Below are 18,624 nucleotides of genomic sequence, written 5' to 3'. Positions count from 1 at the left end.
GACGGTCAGAGATGGACAGAGACAGTCAGTAACAGAGACGTTCAGTCCCAGAGGCAGTCAGAGACAGAGAGTCACAGACAGAGACACTCAAAGACATAAACATTCAGAGACAGTCAAAGAGAGATATATGTATAAATAAAATATTTGCTGTTAACACATTGGGGCACATTTACTTACCCAGTCCAGTTGCGATCCAGCTGCGGGTTCTCCGACGCTGATTCGGGTCCGGCCGGAATTGACTAAGGTCCGTGCACCGATGTCCGCTAAGTGTCGCTGCTGCACCGAGGTCCGCTGGAGTTCACCTTCTATTTCTTGGTGCAGGTAAGTGCGTGTACAGCAACACTTTAAAAAAAAAAAAATACTGCGTTTTTTTCGAATCCGTCGGGTTTTCCGATGGCCACGCCCCCGATTACCGTTGCATGCAACCCGGTGCGATTGCGCCAAAATCCCATTGCGTGCGCCAAAATCCCGGCGGAATTCGGCGCAAATATGAAATCGTCGGGATACCCGACGGAATTGCGCAATTCGGACCCTTAGTAAATGAACCCCATTCTATTTTGTTATAGCTAAAAGCAGTTAAGTACTATCCTGGGCAACGTCGGGAGCTACAGCAAGTCTACTATATAATGAAGACCTCTTTGACATATGGAGCCGATAAGGACTTCACCTTTTACTGAAACCCTGGCAAAGTTTACAGCACAAGAGATATGATAGTGGGAGACAAGTGGCTCTCCCAATAGTGTCTCCACTATAGGATTATCACCTGTTCAGACCACTGGCTGATAGGAATTAACTTGATATTTTCCTAGTTAAGGATTATTTCTTTTTGAGAATTTTTTACTGAATAATTGTGTTTCATGGAAACTATAAATCGTGGTCTGTATAGATGGCTAGAATGAAGATAGACTTAGACAAGCATCAGGTAGACCTTAATTATTGGAAGGGCTAAAATGTTGTAACTAGAGATGAGCGAGCACTAAAATGCACGGGTGCTCGTTATTCGATACAACCTTTTCCCGATGCTCGAGTGCTCGTCTCGAATAACGAGCCCTGTTAAAGTCAATGGGAGACCCGAGCATTTTTTTTATAAAATAGAACATTAAAAGAACAGTGCATAATAAAATATTCCAGATGTTTACTGATGTTTTGCTTGTAAGAACACATTTAAATAACACTATTCTTCACTTTGCAGATGTGCGCGCGTGTCTTCCACTAAGTTAGGAGATGTTCATGAACATTTGGAATGTGAAGAATATTGTTCCTTCAATGTGTTCTGCACTTAAATGGTCCTGTATTCACTGTTTTCACAGTTCTTATTCTATTCTTCACTTTGCAGATGTGCGCGCGTGTCTTACGATAGGTTCGGAGATGTGCGCGCACATCTGCAAAGTGAAAAATAGAATAAAAACAGAAAAAACAGTGAACACAGGGCCATTTAAGTGCAGAACACATTGAAAGAACACTATTCTTCACGTTCCAGATGTTTGTGCAAATCTCCGAACTTAGCGGGAGACAAGCCCAAACATCTGGAATGTGAAGAATAGTGTTATTTCAATGTGTTCTTACAAGCAAAACATCTGTAAACATCTGTAACATTTAATTTTGCAATAAAAAATACTTTTCTTCACTTTATTTTATTAATTTAATGCTCGATGTCGAGCCGGCGAGATACTCGTCCGAGTAACGAGCCGGTCCGAGTATGCTAATACTCGAACGAGCAGTATACTCGGACGAGTATACTCGCTCATCTCTAGTTGTAACCTCTGGTAGCGAATGCACATACATTGACAGTTCTTAACCAGGGATTGAGATTTTTATTTCCTTCAGGGAAACCAACACATCAATATGGCTCTAGACATGTTACTAGCAGAAAAAAGAGTGGTATATAAAATGTTTGGCACTTATTCTTGTACGTACATACCAAATAACACTGTCCCCGATGGGAGCGTCACTAAAGCTCTGGAGGGTCTCGCATTGTTATCTGAAGAACTTGCAGAAAATTCTGGAATTGATAACACCTTCAAAAACTGGTTGGAATCTTGGTTAGGGAAATTGAGCAGCATAGTGTCTAGTCTTTTCATTTCACCAGCTGTTGTAGCTGCAATACTTGTCCCCTGCGGGTGCTGCTGTTTCCCTGTATACAAGGACTTATACAACCTTCATCACTAAGACCATGCATATGGAATTGCACCCTACTCTCCACCATGGGGATTATAATGACAAAGGAGAAGGAATATTGTGAGAATGAGATATGAGGTTCTCTCACTCTGGGGAATTCGGTGAAGAAAAGTAATTTGAAGTATGACAGTGGTCTTTTACCACTGAAGTATGTAAGGAGGAGAAGGCCTCATATCTGTTCTCAAAGGGAGGGAATGATAGGGATGGACTCTCTGGGGCTCATTTACTAAGGGTCCGCGGACCGCATTTTCATCGGGTTTCCCAACGATTTCCGTGTTGCGCCGCATTTAACAGGGTTTTTTGGCGCACACGTTTGGATTTTGGCGCAATCACGCAAATCGGGGGCGTGGACGTCGGACTACTACCTCCGGATTTAAAATTCTAATTGTGTCACAAGACACGCACTTACAGGCACCGGGAAGAAGAAGGTGAACTCCGGAAGACCTCAGCGGGGAAGCGACATATGCAGGATCTCGGGCCCACGATGTTGGTGAATCGCGCCGGACTTCATCTTCGTCGAACCATCCGGATCTGGGATCACGACAGGACCGGGTAAGTAAATGTGTCTCTCTATTCTCCTTGCTTAGGGTTATTTCTCTTTAAGAATAATTGTGTTTCATGAAACCTATGAATCGTGGTCTGTATAAATGGCCAGATTGAACTTTGATCAGTCAGAAAGACTCATAATTGCTGAACTTATGATTATTATCGATGGTTAATGAGGATTAATGATAGCTTGCACCTGGCCCCTAGTAAAATAATCAATAAGGGACGTTTCACATTTCAATATGACTTCATTATTATTACCTTGTAATCAAATAGGCAATATGTCATTCTATGTCTTCGTGACCTGCTAATTATTATCTGACCAATGACTATGAAATTATCTAATGCTTCTATGACGCTGTCCAATAATTATAAGGTCGCTTAACAAGTAACCACCCTTCTTTTTGGTTATATAAGACGCTGTGGGGCAGATTTACATACCCGGTCCTGTCGCGATCCCGCAGTGCATTGTCCGACGAGGATTCAGGTCTGCCACGATTCAATAAGCTCATGTGCCCGAGTTCCTGCATCCGTCGCTGCTGCGCGGAGGTCCCACGGAGTTCACGTGCTTCTTCCCGGTGCTTGCAAGTGCGTGTCTTGCGACACAATTCAAAATGATAAATCCCGCGCGTTGTCCCGAATCCGTCGGGTTGTCCGACGGCCCGCCCCCCAATTTCTGTTGCGTGTTAGCCAGCGCCGATGCGCCACAATCTGATCAAGTGCGCCAAAATCCCGGGGCTATTCGGCGCAAAATGGAAATCGTTGGGAAACCTGTCAAAAATGTGTCCAAAGGACACTTAGTAAATGAGCCCCTGTATGCTTAATAAAGTTTGGGTTGGATCCTCAGAACAACCCTGTGGGGGTCATTTACTAAGGGCCTGATTCGCGTTTTCCCGGCGTGTTACCCGAATATTTCCGATTTGCGCCGATTTCCCCTGAATTGCCCCGGGATTTTGGCGCACGCGATCGGATTGTGGCGCATCGGCGCCGACATGCGCGCGACGGAAAGGGGGGGGGGGCGTGGTCGAACGAAAACCCGACGGATTCAGAAAAAAAGCCGCAAAATGTGTCGCTCGGGGCCGCTTACCTGCACTCAGCCCGAGCCGGTGAACTCCAGCGCGGTCAGATGCTTTTAAGCGCAGCAGCGCCACCTGGTGGACGGCGGAGGAACTACCTTATTAAATCCCGGCCGGACCCGAATCCAGCGCAGAGAACGCGCCGCTGGATCGCGAGCGGACCGGGTAAGTAAATCTGCCCCTGTGTCTCTAGATTACTCCAGAGTTTATAACTTCCAGATGTTGGCTCCTCCCCTATATACTGACCGCTCCCCCTTGAGGACTGACCTAACACTGCATATTAGTTTGTTAGTATCAAGGAAAAATATAATTACTCTCCAACTACTCCTCCCTAAATATACAATCTAATGTGGACAAGGTCGGCCTGGGGTCCACCAGTGTAATAGGGGACTCGGAACTTCATTTGCAGAATGAAATACTTATGGGGTAAAAAACTATTTGCATCACCACCCTCAAAGTGATAAAATTTTGGAATTTTTTATCAATATGGTTATGTGAGGGCTTAAGTTTGCAAAAAGCCTTGTGTAGTGCAGCGCATTATAGCTTCCCTACAGCTACAGCCTGGGAGGCAGAAAGATTAGTAGAGTGCCAAAGGACGAAAGAATCAACTATAACTCAGAGCCTCAGATGTAGCACTTGCAGTCTCTTCTATTTTAATTGTTATATTTTCCAGTGGGCGTGGCCTGTGTTGGACTGACCAACCAGAATTCCAGAGGATCCTATGGTGGGCCCAGACTCTAACTCAATAATGAACCCCAGAGGTCCAACATAGTCATATATTGTCACAGCTCTCCACAGGTCCAGGATTGTGACCATAAATGATTATGTAGTAAGACTGGGGTTGAGCTGAAGAAAACTATAATGTTGGGGTCCGTTCTAACATTGCACATTTGGGTTCCTGAACCAATTCTTCATCCAGGAGTTTGGGTTTGGGTTCAGCATCAGCGCTTAAGAGCACCTGCTATTGGTGGCAAAATCTTCACTAGGACCGTTGCTCCCCAATGACATCACAGGGAATGACGCTCCAAGGGAAAATGGCGGAGAGCACCCACAAGCCGGAACTGATCTAACATGTCAGATAGCAACAAGCAGCTTTTAAAGTGTTAACACCAGTGATCGGTCCCAACACTGATCTTGGGTGTTAGCAGAAGGTTCAGAATCGGGAACCCAAACTTAATCCACAGAACCTAACAAACCGGAGCCTGAATGGTTTCGCTCATCACTAATTAAGATCATCTGAGACGTTACCCAGAATAAATTCTACATCTACATTAGAGGATTGTGATGGCCCCATGTTTGTACGGTTCCGTAAGGGTGGATGAATTTGTAGTATTTTTCTCTACTAGGTTTCATTAGATTTGATGTTTTATCAATCGCTAATAACATCATGGATATTGATTATTATTGGGATTGTTTTCACCTGTAATTGTATCATTTAGTAAACTTTCACAAACCCCCCCCCACCCATTGGGGGTCATTTACTAAGGGCCCGATTCGCGTTTTCCCGACGTGTTACCAGAATATTTCCGATTTGCGCCAATTTTCCCTGAATTGCCCCGGGATTTTGACGCGATCGGATTTTGGCGCATCGGCGCCGGCATGCATGCGACGGGAATCGGGGGCCGCGAAAATTACACTTACCTTCACTAGGTACTGGCCGGTGAATTTCAGGGCATTCCAGCGCGCCTCCTTGGAACTTCAGCGCAGCAGCGCCACCTGGTGGATGGCGGAGGAACTACCTTAGTGAATCCCGGCCGGACCCGAATCCACCGCAGAGAACGCGCCGCTGGATCGCGAATGGACCGGGTAAGTAAATCTGCCCCATTGTCTGCAAATCCAGGGGCTTAAGAAGAACCGCAGGGGAATTTTGTGCTTTGGTGTATAAAAGGAGAGTGGGGGAGGGGATTATTACACGGGGGAACATGACACAAAGAAATCCCTGAGACCAAATAAAAAATTGAAAGACAAAGATGTCAGACATTATGGGATGTGTCCTACTGACCACATGATAGAGAGACAGACCAGGAGTAGAGGGTAATGTTCTTTATTATATTTATGGCATAACAAGTAATAATTATGCTTCTCCATGTAGGGAACATTACATCACTCAGCGATCATCATCGCATCATCTCCTCCTCTTCCTCATTTCCTGTATAAGAAGATGATGGATGGTAAATAGGACATATAGGAAGTCATGTGTCATATATACTATATAGTACTACAACTAATTCCTATGTGTATGACAGGAGCAGAGGAGAGGCAGAGCAAAGGAGCAGAGGAGAGGCAGAATACAGGAGAAGAGGAGAGGCAGAACACAGGAGCAGAGGAGAGGCAGCGTACATGAGCAGAGAAGAGGCAGAGTACAGGAGCAGAGGAGAGGCAGAGTACAGGAGCAGAGGAGAGGCAGAATACAGGAGCAGAGGAGAGGCAGAATACAGGAGCAGAGGAGAAGCAGTGTACAGGAGCAGAGGAGAGGCAGAATACAAGAGCAGAGGAGTGGCAGAATACAGGAGCAGGGGAGTGGCAGAGTACAGGAGCAGAGGAGAGGCAAGGTACAGGAGCAGAGAGGAGAGACAAAATACAGGAGCAGAGGAGAGGCAGAGTACAGGAGCAGAGGAGAGGCAGAATAAAGGAGCAGAGGAGAGGCAGAATACAAGAGCAGAGGAGTAGCAGAATACAGGAGCAGGGGAGAGGCAGAGTACAGGAGCAGAGGAGAGGCAAGGTACAGGAGCAGAGAGGAGAGACAAAATACAGGAGCAGAGGATAGGCAGAATACAGGAGCAGATGAGAGGCAGAGTACAGGAGCAGAGTAGAGGCAGAATACAGGAGCAGATGAGATACATAGTACAGGAGCAGAGGAGAGGCAAAGTACAGGAGCAGAGGAGACGCAGAATATAGGAGCAGTGGAGAGGTAGAGTACAGGAGCAGGGGAGAGGCAAAGTACAGGAGCAGAGGAGAGGCAGAGTACAGGAGCATAGGAGAGGCAGAGTACAGGAGCAGAGGGGAGGCAGAGTACAGGAGCAGAGGAGAGGAGAGACAAAATACAGGAGCAGAGGAGAGGCAGAGTACAGGAGCAGAGGAGAGGCAGAATACAGGAGCAGAGGAGAGGCAGAATACAGGAGCAGAGGAGGGGCATAATACAAGAGGAGAGGGAGAGTACAGGAGCAGAGGAGAAGCAGAGTACAGGAGCAGAGGAGACGCAGAGTAAAGGAGCAGAGGAGAGGCAGAGTACAGGAGCAGAGGAGAGGCAGAGTACAGGAGCAGAGGAGAGGCAGAATACAGGAGCAGAGGAGACGCAGAGTACAGGAGCAAAGGAGAGACAGAGTACAGGAGTTGAGGAGAGACAGAGTACAGGAGCAGAGGAGAGGCAGAGTACAGGAGCAAAGGAGAGGCAGAATACAGAAGCAGAGGAGAGACAGAGTACAGGAGCAGAGGAGAGGCAGAGTACAGGAGCAAACGAGAGGCGGAATACAGGAGCAGAGGATAGGCAGAGTACAGGAGCAGAGGAGAGGCAGAGTACAGGTTCAGATAAGAGGCCAAATACAGGAGCAGAGGAGAGGCGGAATACAGGAGCAGAGGAGTGGCAGAAAACAGGAGCAGAGGAGATGCAGAGTACTGGAGCAGAGGAGAGGCAGAGTACAGGAGCAGAGGAGAGGCCAAATACAGGAGCAGAGGAGAGGCGGAATACAGGAGCAGAGGAGTGGCAGAAAACAGGAGCAGAGGAGATGCAGAGTACTGGAGCAGAGGAGAGACAGAGTACAGGAGCAGAGGAGAGGCAGAGTACAGGAGCAAACGAGAGGCGGAATACAGGAGCAGAGGATAGGCAGAATATAGGAGCAGAGGAGAGGCAGAGGACAGGAGCAGAGTAGAGCCAGAATGCAGGATCAGAGCAGAGGCAGAGTACAGGAGCAGAGGAGAGGCAGAGTACAGAAGCAGAGGAGAGGCAGAGTACAGGAGCAGAGGAGAGGCAGAGTACAGGAGCAGAGGAGAGGCAGAATACAGGAGCAGAGGAAAGGCAATGTACAGGAGCAGAGGAGAGGCAGAGTACAGGAGCAGAGGAGAGGAGAGGCAGAATACAGGAGCGGAGGAGAGGCAGAAAATAGGAGCAGAGGAGTGGAGCTATAGAAATATGTTTTTCCTGTTAATTGACAATGCAATTTGTTAATATGAGTAACTGTAGCACATATCAGCCTTTATCTTACCCACGAGGGAGTCTTTTTGTTAAAAATCTCCTCTCTTCTGTTGCCTCTTCTTCGTCTCTTTTCCTGTATTAGAAGATGATGGATGTTACAAGAGTCATACAGCCAGTCATGCTGCATATATACTATATATTATAGCACTAATTCCTATGAATCTTTCTATAAGAAGGAGCAGAGAAGATTCAGAGTACAGAAGCAAAGAAGAGGCAGAATACAGCAGCAGAGGAGAGGCAGAATACTGAAGCAGAGGAGAGGCAGAGTACAGGAGCAGAGGAGAGGCAGAGTACAGGAGCAGAGGAGAGGCAGAGTACAGGAGCAGAGGAGAGGAAGAGTACAGGAGCAGAGGAGAGGCAGAATACAGCAGCAGAGGAGAGGCAGAGTACAGGAGCAGTGGAGAGGCAGAATACAGGAGCAGAGGAGAGGCGGAATACAGGAGCAGAGGAGAGGCGGAATACAGGAGCAGAGGAGAGGCAGAGTACTGGAGCTGAGGAGAGGCAGAGTACAGGAGCAGAGGAGAGGAGAGGCAGAATACAGGAGCAGAGGAGAGGCAGAGTACTGGAGCGGAGGAGTGGAGCTACAGAATTATGTTTTTCCTGTTAGGTGACATTACAAGTTGTTAATATAAGTAACTGTAGCACATATCAGCCTTTATCTTACCCACAAGGGAGTCTTTTTGTTAAAAATCTCCTCTCTTCTGTTGCCTCTTCTTCATCTCTTTTCCTGTATTAGAAGATGATGGATGTTACAAGAGTCATACAGCCAGTCATGCTGCATATATACATTATATTATAGCACTAATTCCTATGAATCTTTCTGTAAGAAGCTGTACAGAGTACAGGAGCAGAGGAAAGACAGAGTACAGGAGCAGAGAAGAGGCAGAATACAGGAGCAGAGGAGAGGCAGAATGCAGGAGCAGAGGAGAGGCAGAATACAGGAGCAGAAGAGCAGAGGAGAGGCAAAATACAGGAGCAGAGGAGAGAAAAGAACAGGAGCAGAGGAGAGGCAATGTACAGGAGCAGAGGAGAGGCAGAATACAGGAACAGAGGAGAGGCAGAATGCAGGAGCAGAGGAGAGGCAGAATACAGGAGCAGAACAGCATAGGAGAGGCAAAATACAGGAGCAGATGAGAGAAAAGAACAGGAGCAGAGGAGAGGCAATGTACAGGAGCAGAGGAGAGGCAGAGTACTGGTTGCAGAGGAGAGGCAGAATACAGGAGCAGAGCAGAGGAAGAGTACAGGAGCAGAGGAGAAGCAGAATACAGAAAAGAGGCAGAATTCAGGAGCAGAGGAGAGGCAGAGTACAGGAGCAGAGGAGAGGCAGAATACAGCAGCAGAGGAGAGGCAGAGTACAGGAGCAGAGGAGAGGCAGAGTCCAGGAGCTGGAGAATTACGCTTTTCCTGTTAGGTGACATTACAAGTTGTTAATATAAGTAACTGTAGCACATATCAGCCTTTATCTTACCCACGAGGGAGTCTTTTTGTTAAAAATCTCCTCTCTTCTGTTGCCTCTTCTTCGTCTCTTTTCCTGTATTAGAAGATGATGGATGTTACAAGAGTCATACAGCCAGTCATGCTGCATATATACATTATATTATAGCACTAATTCCTATGAATCTTTCTATAAGAAGGAGCAGAGAAGATTCAGAGTACAGAAGCAAAGAAGAGGCAGAATACAGCAGCAGAGGAGAGGCAGAATACTGGAGCAGAGGAGAGGCAGAGTACAGGAGCAGAGGAGAGGAAGAGTACAGGAGCAGAGGAGAGGCAGAATACAGCAGCAGAGGAGAGGCAGAGTACAGGAGCAGTGGAGAGGCAGAGTAGAGCAGCAGAAGAGAGGCGGAATACAGGAGCAGAGGAGAGGCGGAATACAGGAGCAGAGGAGAGGCAGAGTACAGGAGCAGAGGAGAGGCAGAGTACAGGAGCGGAGGAGTGGAGCTACAGAATTATGTTTTTCCTGTTAGGTGACATTACAAGTTGTTAATATAAGTAACTGTAGCACATATCAGCCTTTATCTTACCCACAAGGGAGTCTTTTTGTTAAAAATCTCCTCTCTTCTGTTGCCTCTTCTTCATCTCTTTTCCTGTATTAGAAGATGATGGATGTTACAAGAGACATACAGCCAGTCATGCTGCATATATACATTATATTATAGCACTAATTCCTATGAATCTTTCTGTAAGAAGCTGTACAGAGTACAGGAGCAGAGGAAAGACAGAGTACAGGAGCAGAGAAGAGGCAGAATACAGGAGCAGAGGAGAGGCAGAATGCGGGAGCAGAGGAGAGGCAGAATACAGGAGCAGAACAGCAGAGGAGAGGCAAAATACAGGAGCAGAGGAGAGAAAAGAACAGGAGCAGAGGAGAGGCAATGTACAGGAGCAGAGGAGAGGCAGAGTACTGGTTGCAGAGGAGAGGCAGAATACAGGAGCAGAGCAGAGTCAGAGTACAGGAGCAGAGGAGAAGCAGAATACAGAAAAGAGGCAGAATTCAGGAGCAGAGGAGAGGCAGAGTACAGGAGCAGAGGAGAGGCAGAATACAGCAGCAGAGGAGAGGCAGAGTACAGGAGCAGTGGAGAGGCAGAGTAGAGCAGCAGAAGAGAGGCAGAGTACAGGAGCAGAGGAGAGGCAGAGTACAGGAGTAGAGGAGAGGCAGAGTCCAGGAGCTGGAGAATTACGCTTTTCCTGTTAGGTGACATTACAAGTTGTTAATATAAGTAACTGTAGCACATACCAGCCTTTATCTTACCCACAAGGGAGTCTTTTTGTTAAAAATCTCCTCTCTTCTGTTGCCTCTTCTTCATCTCTTTTCCTGTATTAGAAGATGTTGGATGTTACAAGAGTCATACAGCCAGTCATGCTGCATATATACTATATATTATAGCACTAATTCCTATGAATCTTTCTGTAAGAAGCTGTACAGAGTACAGGAGCAGAGGAAAGACAGAGTACAGGAGCAGAGAAGAGGCAGAATACAGGAGCAGAGGAGAGGCAGAATGCAGGAGCAGAGGAGAGGCAGAATACAGGAGCAGAGGAGAGGCAATGTACAAGAGCAGAGGAGAGGCAGAGTACTGGTTGCAGAGGAGAGGCAGAATACAGGAGCAGAGCAGAGGCAGAGTACAGGAGCAGAGAAGAAGCAGAATACAGAAAAGAGGCAGAATTCAGGAGCAGAGGAGAGGCAACATACAGGAGCAGAGAAGAGGCAGAGTACAGGAGCAGAGGAGAGGCAGAGTACAGGAGCAGAGGAGAGGCAGAGTACAGAAGCAGAGGAGAGGCAAAATACAAGAGCAGAGGAGAGGCAGAATACAGGAGCAGAAGAGCAGAGGAGAGGCAAAATAAAGGAGCAGAGGAGAGCCAAGTGCAGGAGCAGAGGAGAGGCAGAGTACTGGTTGCAGAGGAGAGGCAGAATACAGGAGCAGAGGAGAGTCAGAGAACAGGAGGAGAGGAGAAGCAGAGTGCAGGAGCAGAGAAGAAGCTGAAGAAAAGAGCAGATGAGAAGCAGAATACAGGAGCAGAGGAGAGGCAGAGTACAGGAGCAGAGGAGAGGCAGAGTACAGGAGCAGAGAACATGCAGAGTATAGGAGCAGATCAGAGTCAGAGTACAGGAGGAGATGAGAAGCAAAATACAGGAGCAGAGAAGAGGCAGAGTACAGGAGCAGATGAGAGGCAGAATACAGGAGCAGAGGAAAGGCAGAGTACAGGAGCAGAGGAGAGGCAGAGTACAGGAACTGGGGAGAGGCAGAATAAAGGAGCAGAGGAGAGGCAGAGAACAGTAGCAAACGAGAGGCAGAATACAGGAGCAGTGGAGAGGCAGAGTACAGGAGCAGAGGAGAGGCAGAGTACAGGAGCTAAGGAGAGGCAGAGTACAGGAGCTAAGGAGAGGCAGAATACAGGAGCAGAGGAGAGTCAGAGAACAGGAGGAGAGGAGAATCAGAGTACAGGAGCAGAGGAGAGGCAAAATACAGGAGCAGAGGAGAGGCAGAGTACAGGAGCAGAAAACAGGCAAAGAACAGGAGCAGAGGAGAGACAGAGTACAGGAGCAGATTAGAGTCAGAGTACAGGAGGAGATGAGAAGCAGAGTACTGGAGCAGAGGAGAAGCAAAATACAGGTGCTGAGGAGAGGCAGAGTACAAGAACAGAGGAGAGTCAGAGTACAGGAGCAAAGGAGAGGCAGAATACAAGAGCAGAGGAGCGGCAGAATACAGGAGCAGAGTAAAGGCAGAGTACAGGAGCAGAGGAGAGGCAGAGTACAGGAGGAGAGGAGAGGAAGAGTATAAGGGCAGAGGAGAGTCACAATACAGGAGCAGAGGTGATGCAGAATATAGGAGTAAAGGAGAGGTAGAATACAGAAGCAGAGGAGAGGCAGAATATAGGGGCAGAAGAGAGGAAGAGTACAGGAGCAGAGGAGAGGAGAGGCAGAATACAGGAGCAGAGGAGAGTCATTGTACAGGAGCAGGGGAGAGCTGAGTAAAGGAGCAGAGGAGAGGAAGAGTACAGGAGCAGAAGAGAGGCAGAGTACAGGAGCAGAGGGGAGGAGAGGCAGAATACAGGAGCAGAGGAGAAGCAGTATACAGGAGCAGAGGAGAGGCAGAGTACAGGAGCAGAGGAGAGGAGAGGCAGAAAACAGGAGCAGAGGAGAATCAGAATACAGGAGCAGAGGAGAGGCAGAGTACAGGAGCAGAGGAGAGGCAGAGTACAGGAGCAGTGGAAAGGCAAAGTACAGGAGAAGAGGAGAGGCAGAGTACAGGAGCAGAGGAGAGGCAGAGTACAGGAGCAGAGGAGAGGAGAGGCAGAATACAGGAGCAGAAGAGAGGCAGAGTGCAGGAGCAGAGGATTGGCAGAGTACAGGAGCAGAGGAGAGGCAGCGTACAGGAGCAGAGGAGAGGCAGAGTACAGGAGCAGAAGAGAGGCAGAATACAGGAGCAGAGGAGAAGCAGAATACAGGAGCAGAGGAGATTCAGAGTACAGGAGCAGAGGAGAGGCAGAATACAGGAGCAGAGGACGGGGAGAGTACAGGAGCAGAGGAGAGGAGAGGCAGAAAACAAGAGCAGAGGAGAGGCAGAGTACAGGAGCAGAGGAAAGGAGAGGCAGAGTACAAAAACATAGGAGAGGAGAAGCAGAATACAAAAGCAGAGGAGAGGAGAGGCTGAATACAAGAGCAGATGAGAAGCAGAATACAGGAGCAGAGGAGAGGCAGAATACAGGAGCAGAGGAGAGGAGAGGCAGAATACAGGGGCAGAGGAGAAGCAGAATACAGGAGCAGAGGAGATTCAGAGTACAGGAGCAGAGGAGAGGCAGAATACAGGAGCAGAGGAAAGGCAAAGTACAGGAGCAGAGGAGAGGCAGAAGACAGGAGCAGAGGAGAAGCAGAGGAGAGGCAGAATACAAAAGCAGAGGAGAGGAGAGGCTGAATACAGGAGCAGAGGAGAGGCAAAATAAAGGTTCAGGGGAGAGGCACAAAACAGGGGCAGAGGAGAGGAGAATCAGAATACAGGAGCAGAGGAGAGGCAGAGTACAGGAGCAGAGGAGAGTCAGAGTACAGGAGGAGATGAGAAGCAGAGTACTGGAGCAGAGGAGAAGCAAAATACAGGAGCTGAGGAGAGGCAGAGTACAAGAACAGAGGAGAGGCAGAGTACAGGAGCAAAGGAGAGGCAGAATACAGGAGCAGAGGAGCGGCAGAATACAGGAGCAGAGGAAAGGCAGAGTACAGGAGCAGAGGAGAGGCAGAGTACAGGAGGAGAGGAGCGGCAGAATACAGGAGCAGAGGAGAGGCAGAATACAGGAGCAGAGGAGAAGCAGAATACAGGAGCAGAGGAGAAGCAGAATAAAGGAGCAGAGGAGTGGCAGAATACAAGAACAGAGGAAAGGCAGAGTACAGGAGCAGAGGAGAGGCAGAGTACAGCAGTAGAGGAGTTTCAGAATACAAGAACAGAGGAGAGGCAGAATACATGAGCAGAGGAGAGGCAGAGTACAGAAGCAGAGGAGAGGCAGAATACAGGAGCAGAGGATAGGCAGAATACTAGGGAAAAGTAGAGGTAAAGTACAGGAGCAGAGGAGAGGCAGAATACAGGAGCAGAGGAGAGGCAGAGTACAGCAGAAGAGGAGAGGCAGAGTACAGCAGAAGAGGAGAGGCAGAGTACAAAAGCAGAGGAGAGGCAGAGTACAGGAGCTGAGGAAAGGCAGAGTACAGGAGCAGAGGAGAGGCAGAGTACAGAAGCAGAGGAGAGGCATAATACAGGAGCAGAGGAGAGGCAGAGTACAGGAGCTGAGGAAAGGCAGAGTACAGGAGAAGAGGAGAGGCAGTGTTTAGGAGCAGATAAGAGGCAGAAAACAGGAGCAGGGGAGCGGCAGAATACAGAAGCAGAGGAAAGGCAGAGTACAGGAGCAGAGGAGAGGCAGAATACAGGAGCAGAGGAGAGACAGAGTACAGGAGCAGAGGACAGGAGAAGCAGAATAGAGGAGCATGAGAGAAGCAGATGACAGGAGCAGAGGAGAGGCAGAGTACAGGAGCAGAGGAGAGGTAGAATACAGAAGCAGAGGAGAGGCAGAATACAGGGGCAGAGGAGAGGAAGAGTACAGGAGTAGAGGGGAGGCAGAGTACAAGAACAGAAGAGAGGCAGTGTACAGGAGCAGAGGAGAGTCATTGTACAGGAGCAGAGGAGAACTGAGTAAAGGATCAGCGGAGAGGCAGAGTACAGGAGCAGAAGAGAGACAGAGTACAGGAGCAGAGGAGAGGAGAGGCAGAATACAGGAGCAGAGGAGAAGCAGTATACAGGAGCAGAGGAGAGGCAGAGTACAGGAGCAGAGGAGAGGAGAGGCAGAATACAGGAGCAGAGGAGAGGCAGAGTACAGGAGCAGAGGAGAGGCAGAATACAGGTACAGAGGAGAGGCAGAATACAGGAGTAGAGGATCGGCAAAATACAGGAGCAGAGGAGATGCAGAGTACAGGAGCAGAGGAGAGGAGCTACAGAATTATGTTTTTCCTGTTAGGTGATATGACAAGTTGTTAATATGAGTAACTGTAGCACATATCAGCCTTTATCTTACCCACGAGGGAGTCGTTTTGTTAAAAATCTCCTCTCTTCTGTTGCCTCTTCTTCATCTCTTTTCCTGTATTAGAAGATGATGGATGTTACAAGAGTCATACAGCCAGTCATGCTGCATATATACTATATATTATAGCACTAATTCCTATGAATCTTTCTAAAAGAAGGAGCAGAGGAGAGGCAAAGTACAGGAGCAGAAAAAAGAAAGAGTACAGGAGCAGAGGAGAGGCAGATTACAGTAGCAGAGGAGAGGCAAAATACTTTGGCAGAGGAGAGGAGAGGCAGAATACAGGAGCAGAGGAGAGGCAGAGTACAAAAACAGAGAAGAGGCAGAATACAGGAGCAGAGGAGAGGCAGAGAACAGGAGCAGAGGAGAGGCAGAATACAGTAGCAGAGGAGAGGAAGAGTACAGGAACAATGAAGTGGCAGAGTACAGGAGCAGAGAAGAGGCAGAGTACAGGAGCAGAGAAGAGGCAGTGTACAGGAACAGAGGAGAGACAGAGTACAGGAGCAGAATAGAGTCAGAGTACAAGAGCAGAGGAGAAGCAGAGTACAGGAGCAGAGGATCAGCAGAATACAGGAGCAGAGGATCAGAAGAATACAGGAGCAGAAGAGAGGCAGAGTACAGGAGCAGAGGAGAGGCAGAATACAGGAGCAGAGGATAGGCAGAGTAAAGGAGCAGAGGAGAGGCAGAATACAGGAGCAGAGGAGAGGCAGGAAAAAGGTGGAGATGAGAAGCAGAATACAGAAGCAGAGGAGAGGCAGAACACAGGAGCAGAGGAGAGGCAAAGTACAGGAGCAGAGGAGAGGCAAAATATAGGTACAGAGGAGAGGCAGAGAACAGGAGCAGGGGAGAGGCAGAGTAAAGGAGCAGAATAAAAGAGAAGAGGAGAGGTAGATTACAGGAGCAGAGGAGAGGCAGAATAAAGGAGTAGAGGAGGGGCAAAGTACAGGAGAAGAGGAGGGGCAGAATACAGGGGGAGAGTATCGGAAGAATACAGAAACAAAGCAGACGCGGAGTGCAGGAGCAGAGGAGAGGCAGAATACAGGAGCAGAGGAGAGGTAGATTACAGGTACAGAGGAGAGGCAGAGTACAAGAGCAGAGCAGAGGCAAGATAAAGGAGCAGAGATCCAGAATACAGGAGAAGAGGAGAGACTGGAGTACTGGAGCAGAGGAGAGGAGAGGCAGAAAACAGGAGCAGAGGAGTGGCAGAGTACATTAGCAGAGGAGAGGCAGAATACAGGAGCAGAGGAGAAGCAGAGGACAGGAGCAGAGGAGAGGCAGAATACAGGAGCAGAGGAGAAGCAGAGGACAGGAGCAGAGGAGAGGTAAAGTACAGGAGAAGAGGAGAGTCAGAATACAGGAGCAGTGGAGAGGCAGAATACAGGAGCAGAGCAGAGGCAAAGTGCAGTAGCAGAGGAGAGGCAGAACACAGGTACAGAGGAGAGGCAGAATACTGGAGCAGAGGAGAGGCAGAGTACCGGAGCAGAGCAGAGGCAGAATAAATCTGCAGAGTAGAAGCAGAATACAGGAGCAGAGGAGAGGCAGAATACAGGAGCAGAAAAGAGGCTTAATACAGGAGCAGAGGAGAGGCAGAACAGGAGCAGAAGAGAGGCAGAGTACAGATGCAGAGGAGAGGCCGAGAACAAGAGCAGAGAAGAAGCAAAATACTGGAGCAGAGGAGAGGCAGAGTACAGGAGCAGAGGAGAGGCAGAGTACAGGAGCATAGGAGAGGCAGAATACAGGAGCAGAGGAGAGGCAGAATACAGGAGCAGAGGAGAGGCAGAATACCAGAGCAGCGGAGAGGCGGAATACAGGAGCAGAGGAGAGGCAGAGTACAGGAGCAGAGGATAGGCAGAGTAAAGGAGCAGAGGAGAGTCATACTACAGGAGCAGAGGAGAGGCAGAGAACAGAAGCAGAGAAGAGGCAGAGTACAGGAGCAGAGGAGAGGCAGAGTACAGGAATAGAGGAGAGTAAGAGTACAGTAGCAGAGGAGAGGCAAAGTACAGGAGCAGAGGAGAGGCAGAGTACAGGAGCAGAGGAGAGGCGGAATACAGGAGCAGAGGAGAGGCAGAATATAGGTACAGAAGAGAGGCAGAGAACAGGAGCAGCGGAGAGGCAGAGTACAGGAGCAGAATAAAGGAGAAGAGGAGAGGTAGATTACAGGAGCAGAGGATAAGCAGAGTAAAGGAGCAGAGGAGAAGCAGAGTACAGGAGAAGAGGAGAGGTAGATTACAGGAGCAGTGGAGATGCAGAGTACAGGAGCAGAGGAGAGTCAGAGTACAGAAAGAGAGGAGAGACAGAGTAAATGAGCAGAGGTGGGGCAGAGTACAGCAGCAGAGGAGAGGCAGAATAAAGGAGTAGAGGAGGGGCAAAGTACAGGAGAATAGGAGGGGCAGAATACAGGAGGAGAGTATCGGAGGAATACAGGAGCAAAGCAGAGGCGGAGTGCAGGAGCAGAGGAGAGGCAGAATACAGGAGCAGAGGAGAGACAGAGAACCGGTGCAGAGGAGAGGCAGATCACAGGAGCAGATGAGAGGCAGAGCAATTGAGCAAAGGAGAGGGAGAATACAGGAGCAGAGGAGAGGTAGAGTACAGGAGCAGAGGAGAGGAGAGGCAGAAAACAAGAGCAGAGGAGTGGCAGAGTACATTAGCAGAGGAGAGCAGAATACAGGAGCAGAGGAGAGGCAAAGTACAGGAGAAGAGGAGAGACAGAATACAGGAGCAGTGGAGAGGCAGAATACAGGAGCAGAGCAGAGGCAAAGTGCAGTAGCAGAGGAGAGGCAGAATACAGGAGCAGAGGAAAGGCAGAACACAGGTACAGAGGAGAAGCAGAATAATGGAGCAGAGGAGAGGCAGAGTACCGGAGCAGAGGAAAGGCCGAGTACAAGAGCAGAGAAGAGGCACAAATCAGGAGCAGAGGAGAGGCAGAATACAGGAGCAGAGGAGAGACAGAGTACAGGAGCAGAGGAGAGACAGAGTACAGGAGCAAAGGAGAGGCAGAGTACGGGAGCAGAGGAGAGGCAGAGTACAGGAGCAGAGGAGAGGCAGAATACAGGAGCAAAGGAGAGGCAGAATACAGGAGCAGAGAAGAGAAAGAAAACAGGAGCTGATGTAAAAGATGTTATAGTTATGAAACCTCACATTCTGGTAATGTATGTAATTGTGGAACAAATCATTGATTATTTTACCCCTGAGAGTATCTCTTTTCTATGAATCTCTTTTTATTAGTTTCCTCTCCTTCTTCTCTTTTCCTGAAAGAGAAGAGAATAGATGTTAATACAGAAACAAAGACAGTCCTGCTTGACCAATACTGTACAGCAATTGGATTAATTTCTAGTAATCTGGTAAAATACAGAAACAGAGGAGAGGTAGAGTACAGGAGGAGAGGAGAGGCAGAGTACAGGAGCAGAGGAGAGGCAGAATATAGGAGCAGAGGAGAGGCAGAGTACAGGAGCAGAGGAGAGGCAGAATACAGGAGTAGAGGAGAGGCCGAGTACAGGAGCAGAGGAGAGGCAGAATACAGGAGCAGAGGAGAGGCCGAGTACAGGAGCAGAGGAGAGGCAGTGTACAGGAGCAGAGGAGAGG

General features: G+C 48.7%; 1 protein-coding gene across 1 annotated transcript in view; it reads right to left on the bottom strand.

Annotated features, from left to right (window-relative positions):
* Nucleotides 1–18,624, bottom strand: part of LOC140126029 (uncharacterized) — a 259,268-nt gene that overhangs the window by 233,381 nt on the left and 7,263 nt on the right. Inside the window, exons 4-10 of the mRNA XM_072145084.1 lie at nt 18,228–18,290; nt 15,037–15,099; nt 10,739–10,801; nt 10,014–10,076; nt 9,461–9,523; nt 8,657–8,719; nt 8,003–8,065 (exon numbers count right to left, since the gene is read on the bottom strand). Coding sequence (XP_072001185.1) covers nt 8,003–8,065; nt 8,657–8,719; nt 9,461–9,523; nt 10,014–10,076; nt 10,739–10,801; nt 15,037–15,099; nt 18,228–18,290 — 441 coding nt within the window. The remainder of the gene's footprint in view (nt 1–8,002; nt 8,066–8,656; nt 8,720–9,460; nt 9,524–10,013; nt 10,077–10,738; nt 10,802–15,036; nt 15,100–18,227; nt 18,291–18,624) is intronic.

This window comes from Engystomops pustulosus, chromosome 4, assembly GCF_040894005.1.
Source record: "Engystomops pustulosus chromosome 4, aEngPut4.maternal, whole genome shotgun sequence".
Taxonomy (NCBI): Eukaryota; Metazoa; Chordata; class Amphibia; order Anura; family Leptodactylidae; genus Engystomops; species Engystomops pustulosus.
This window is presented reverse-complemented; position numbering and strand designations above follow the sequence as displayed.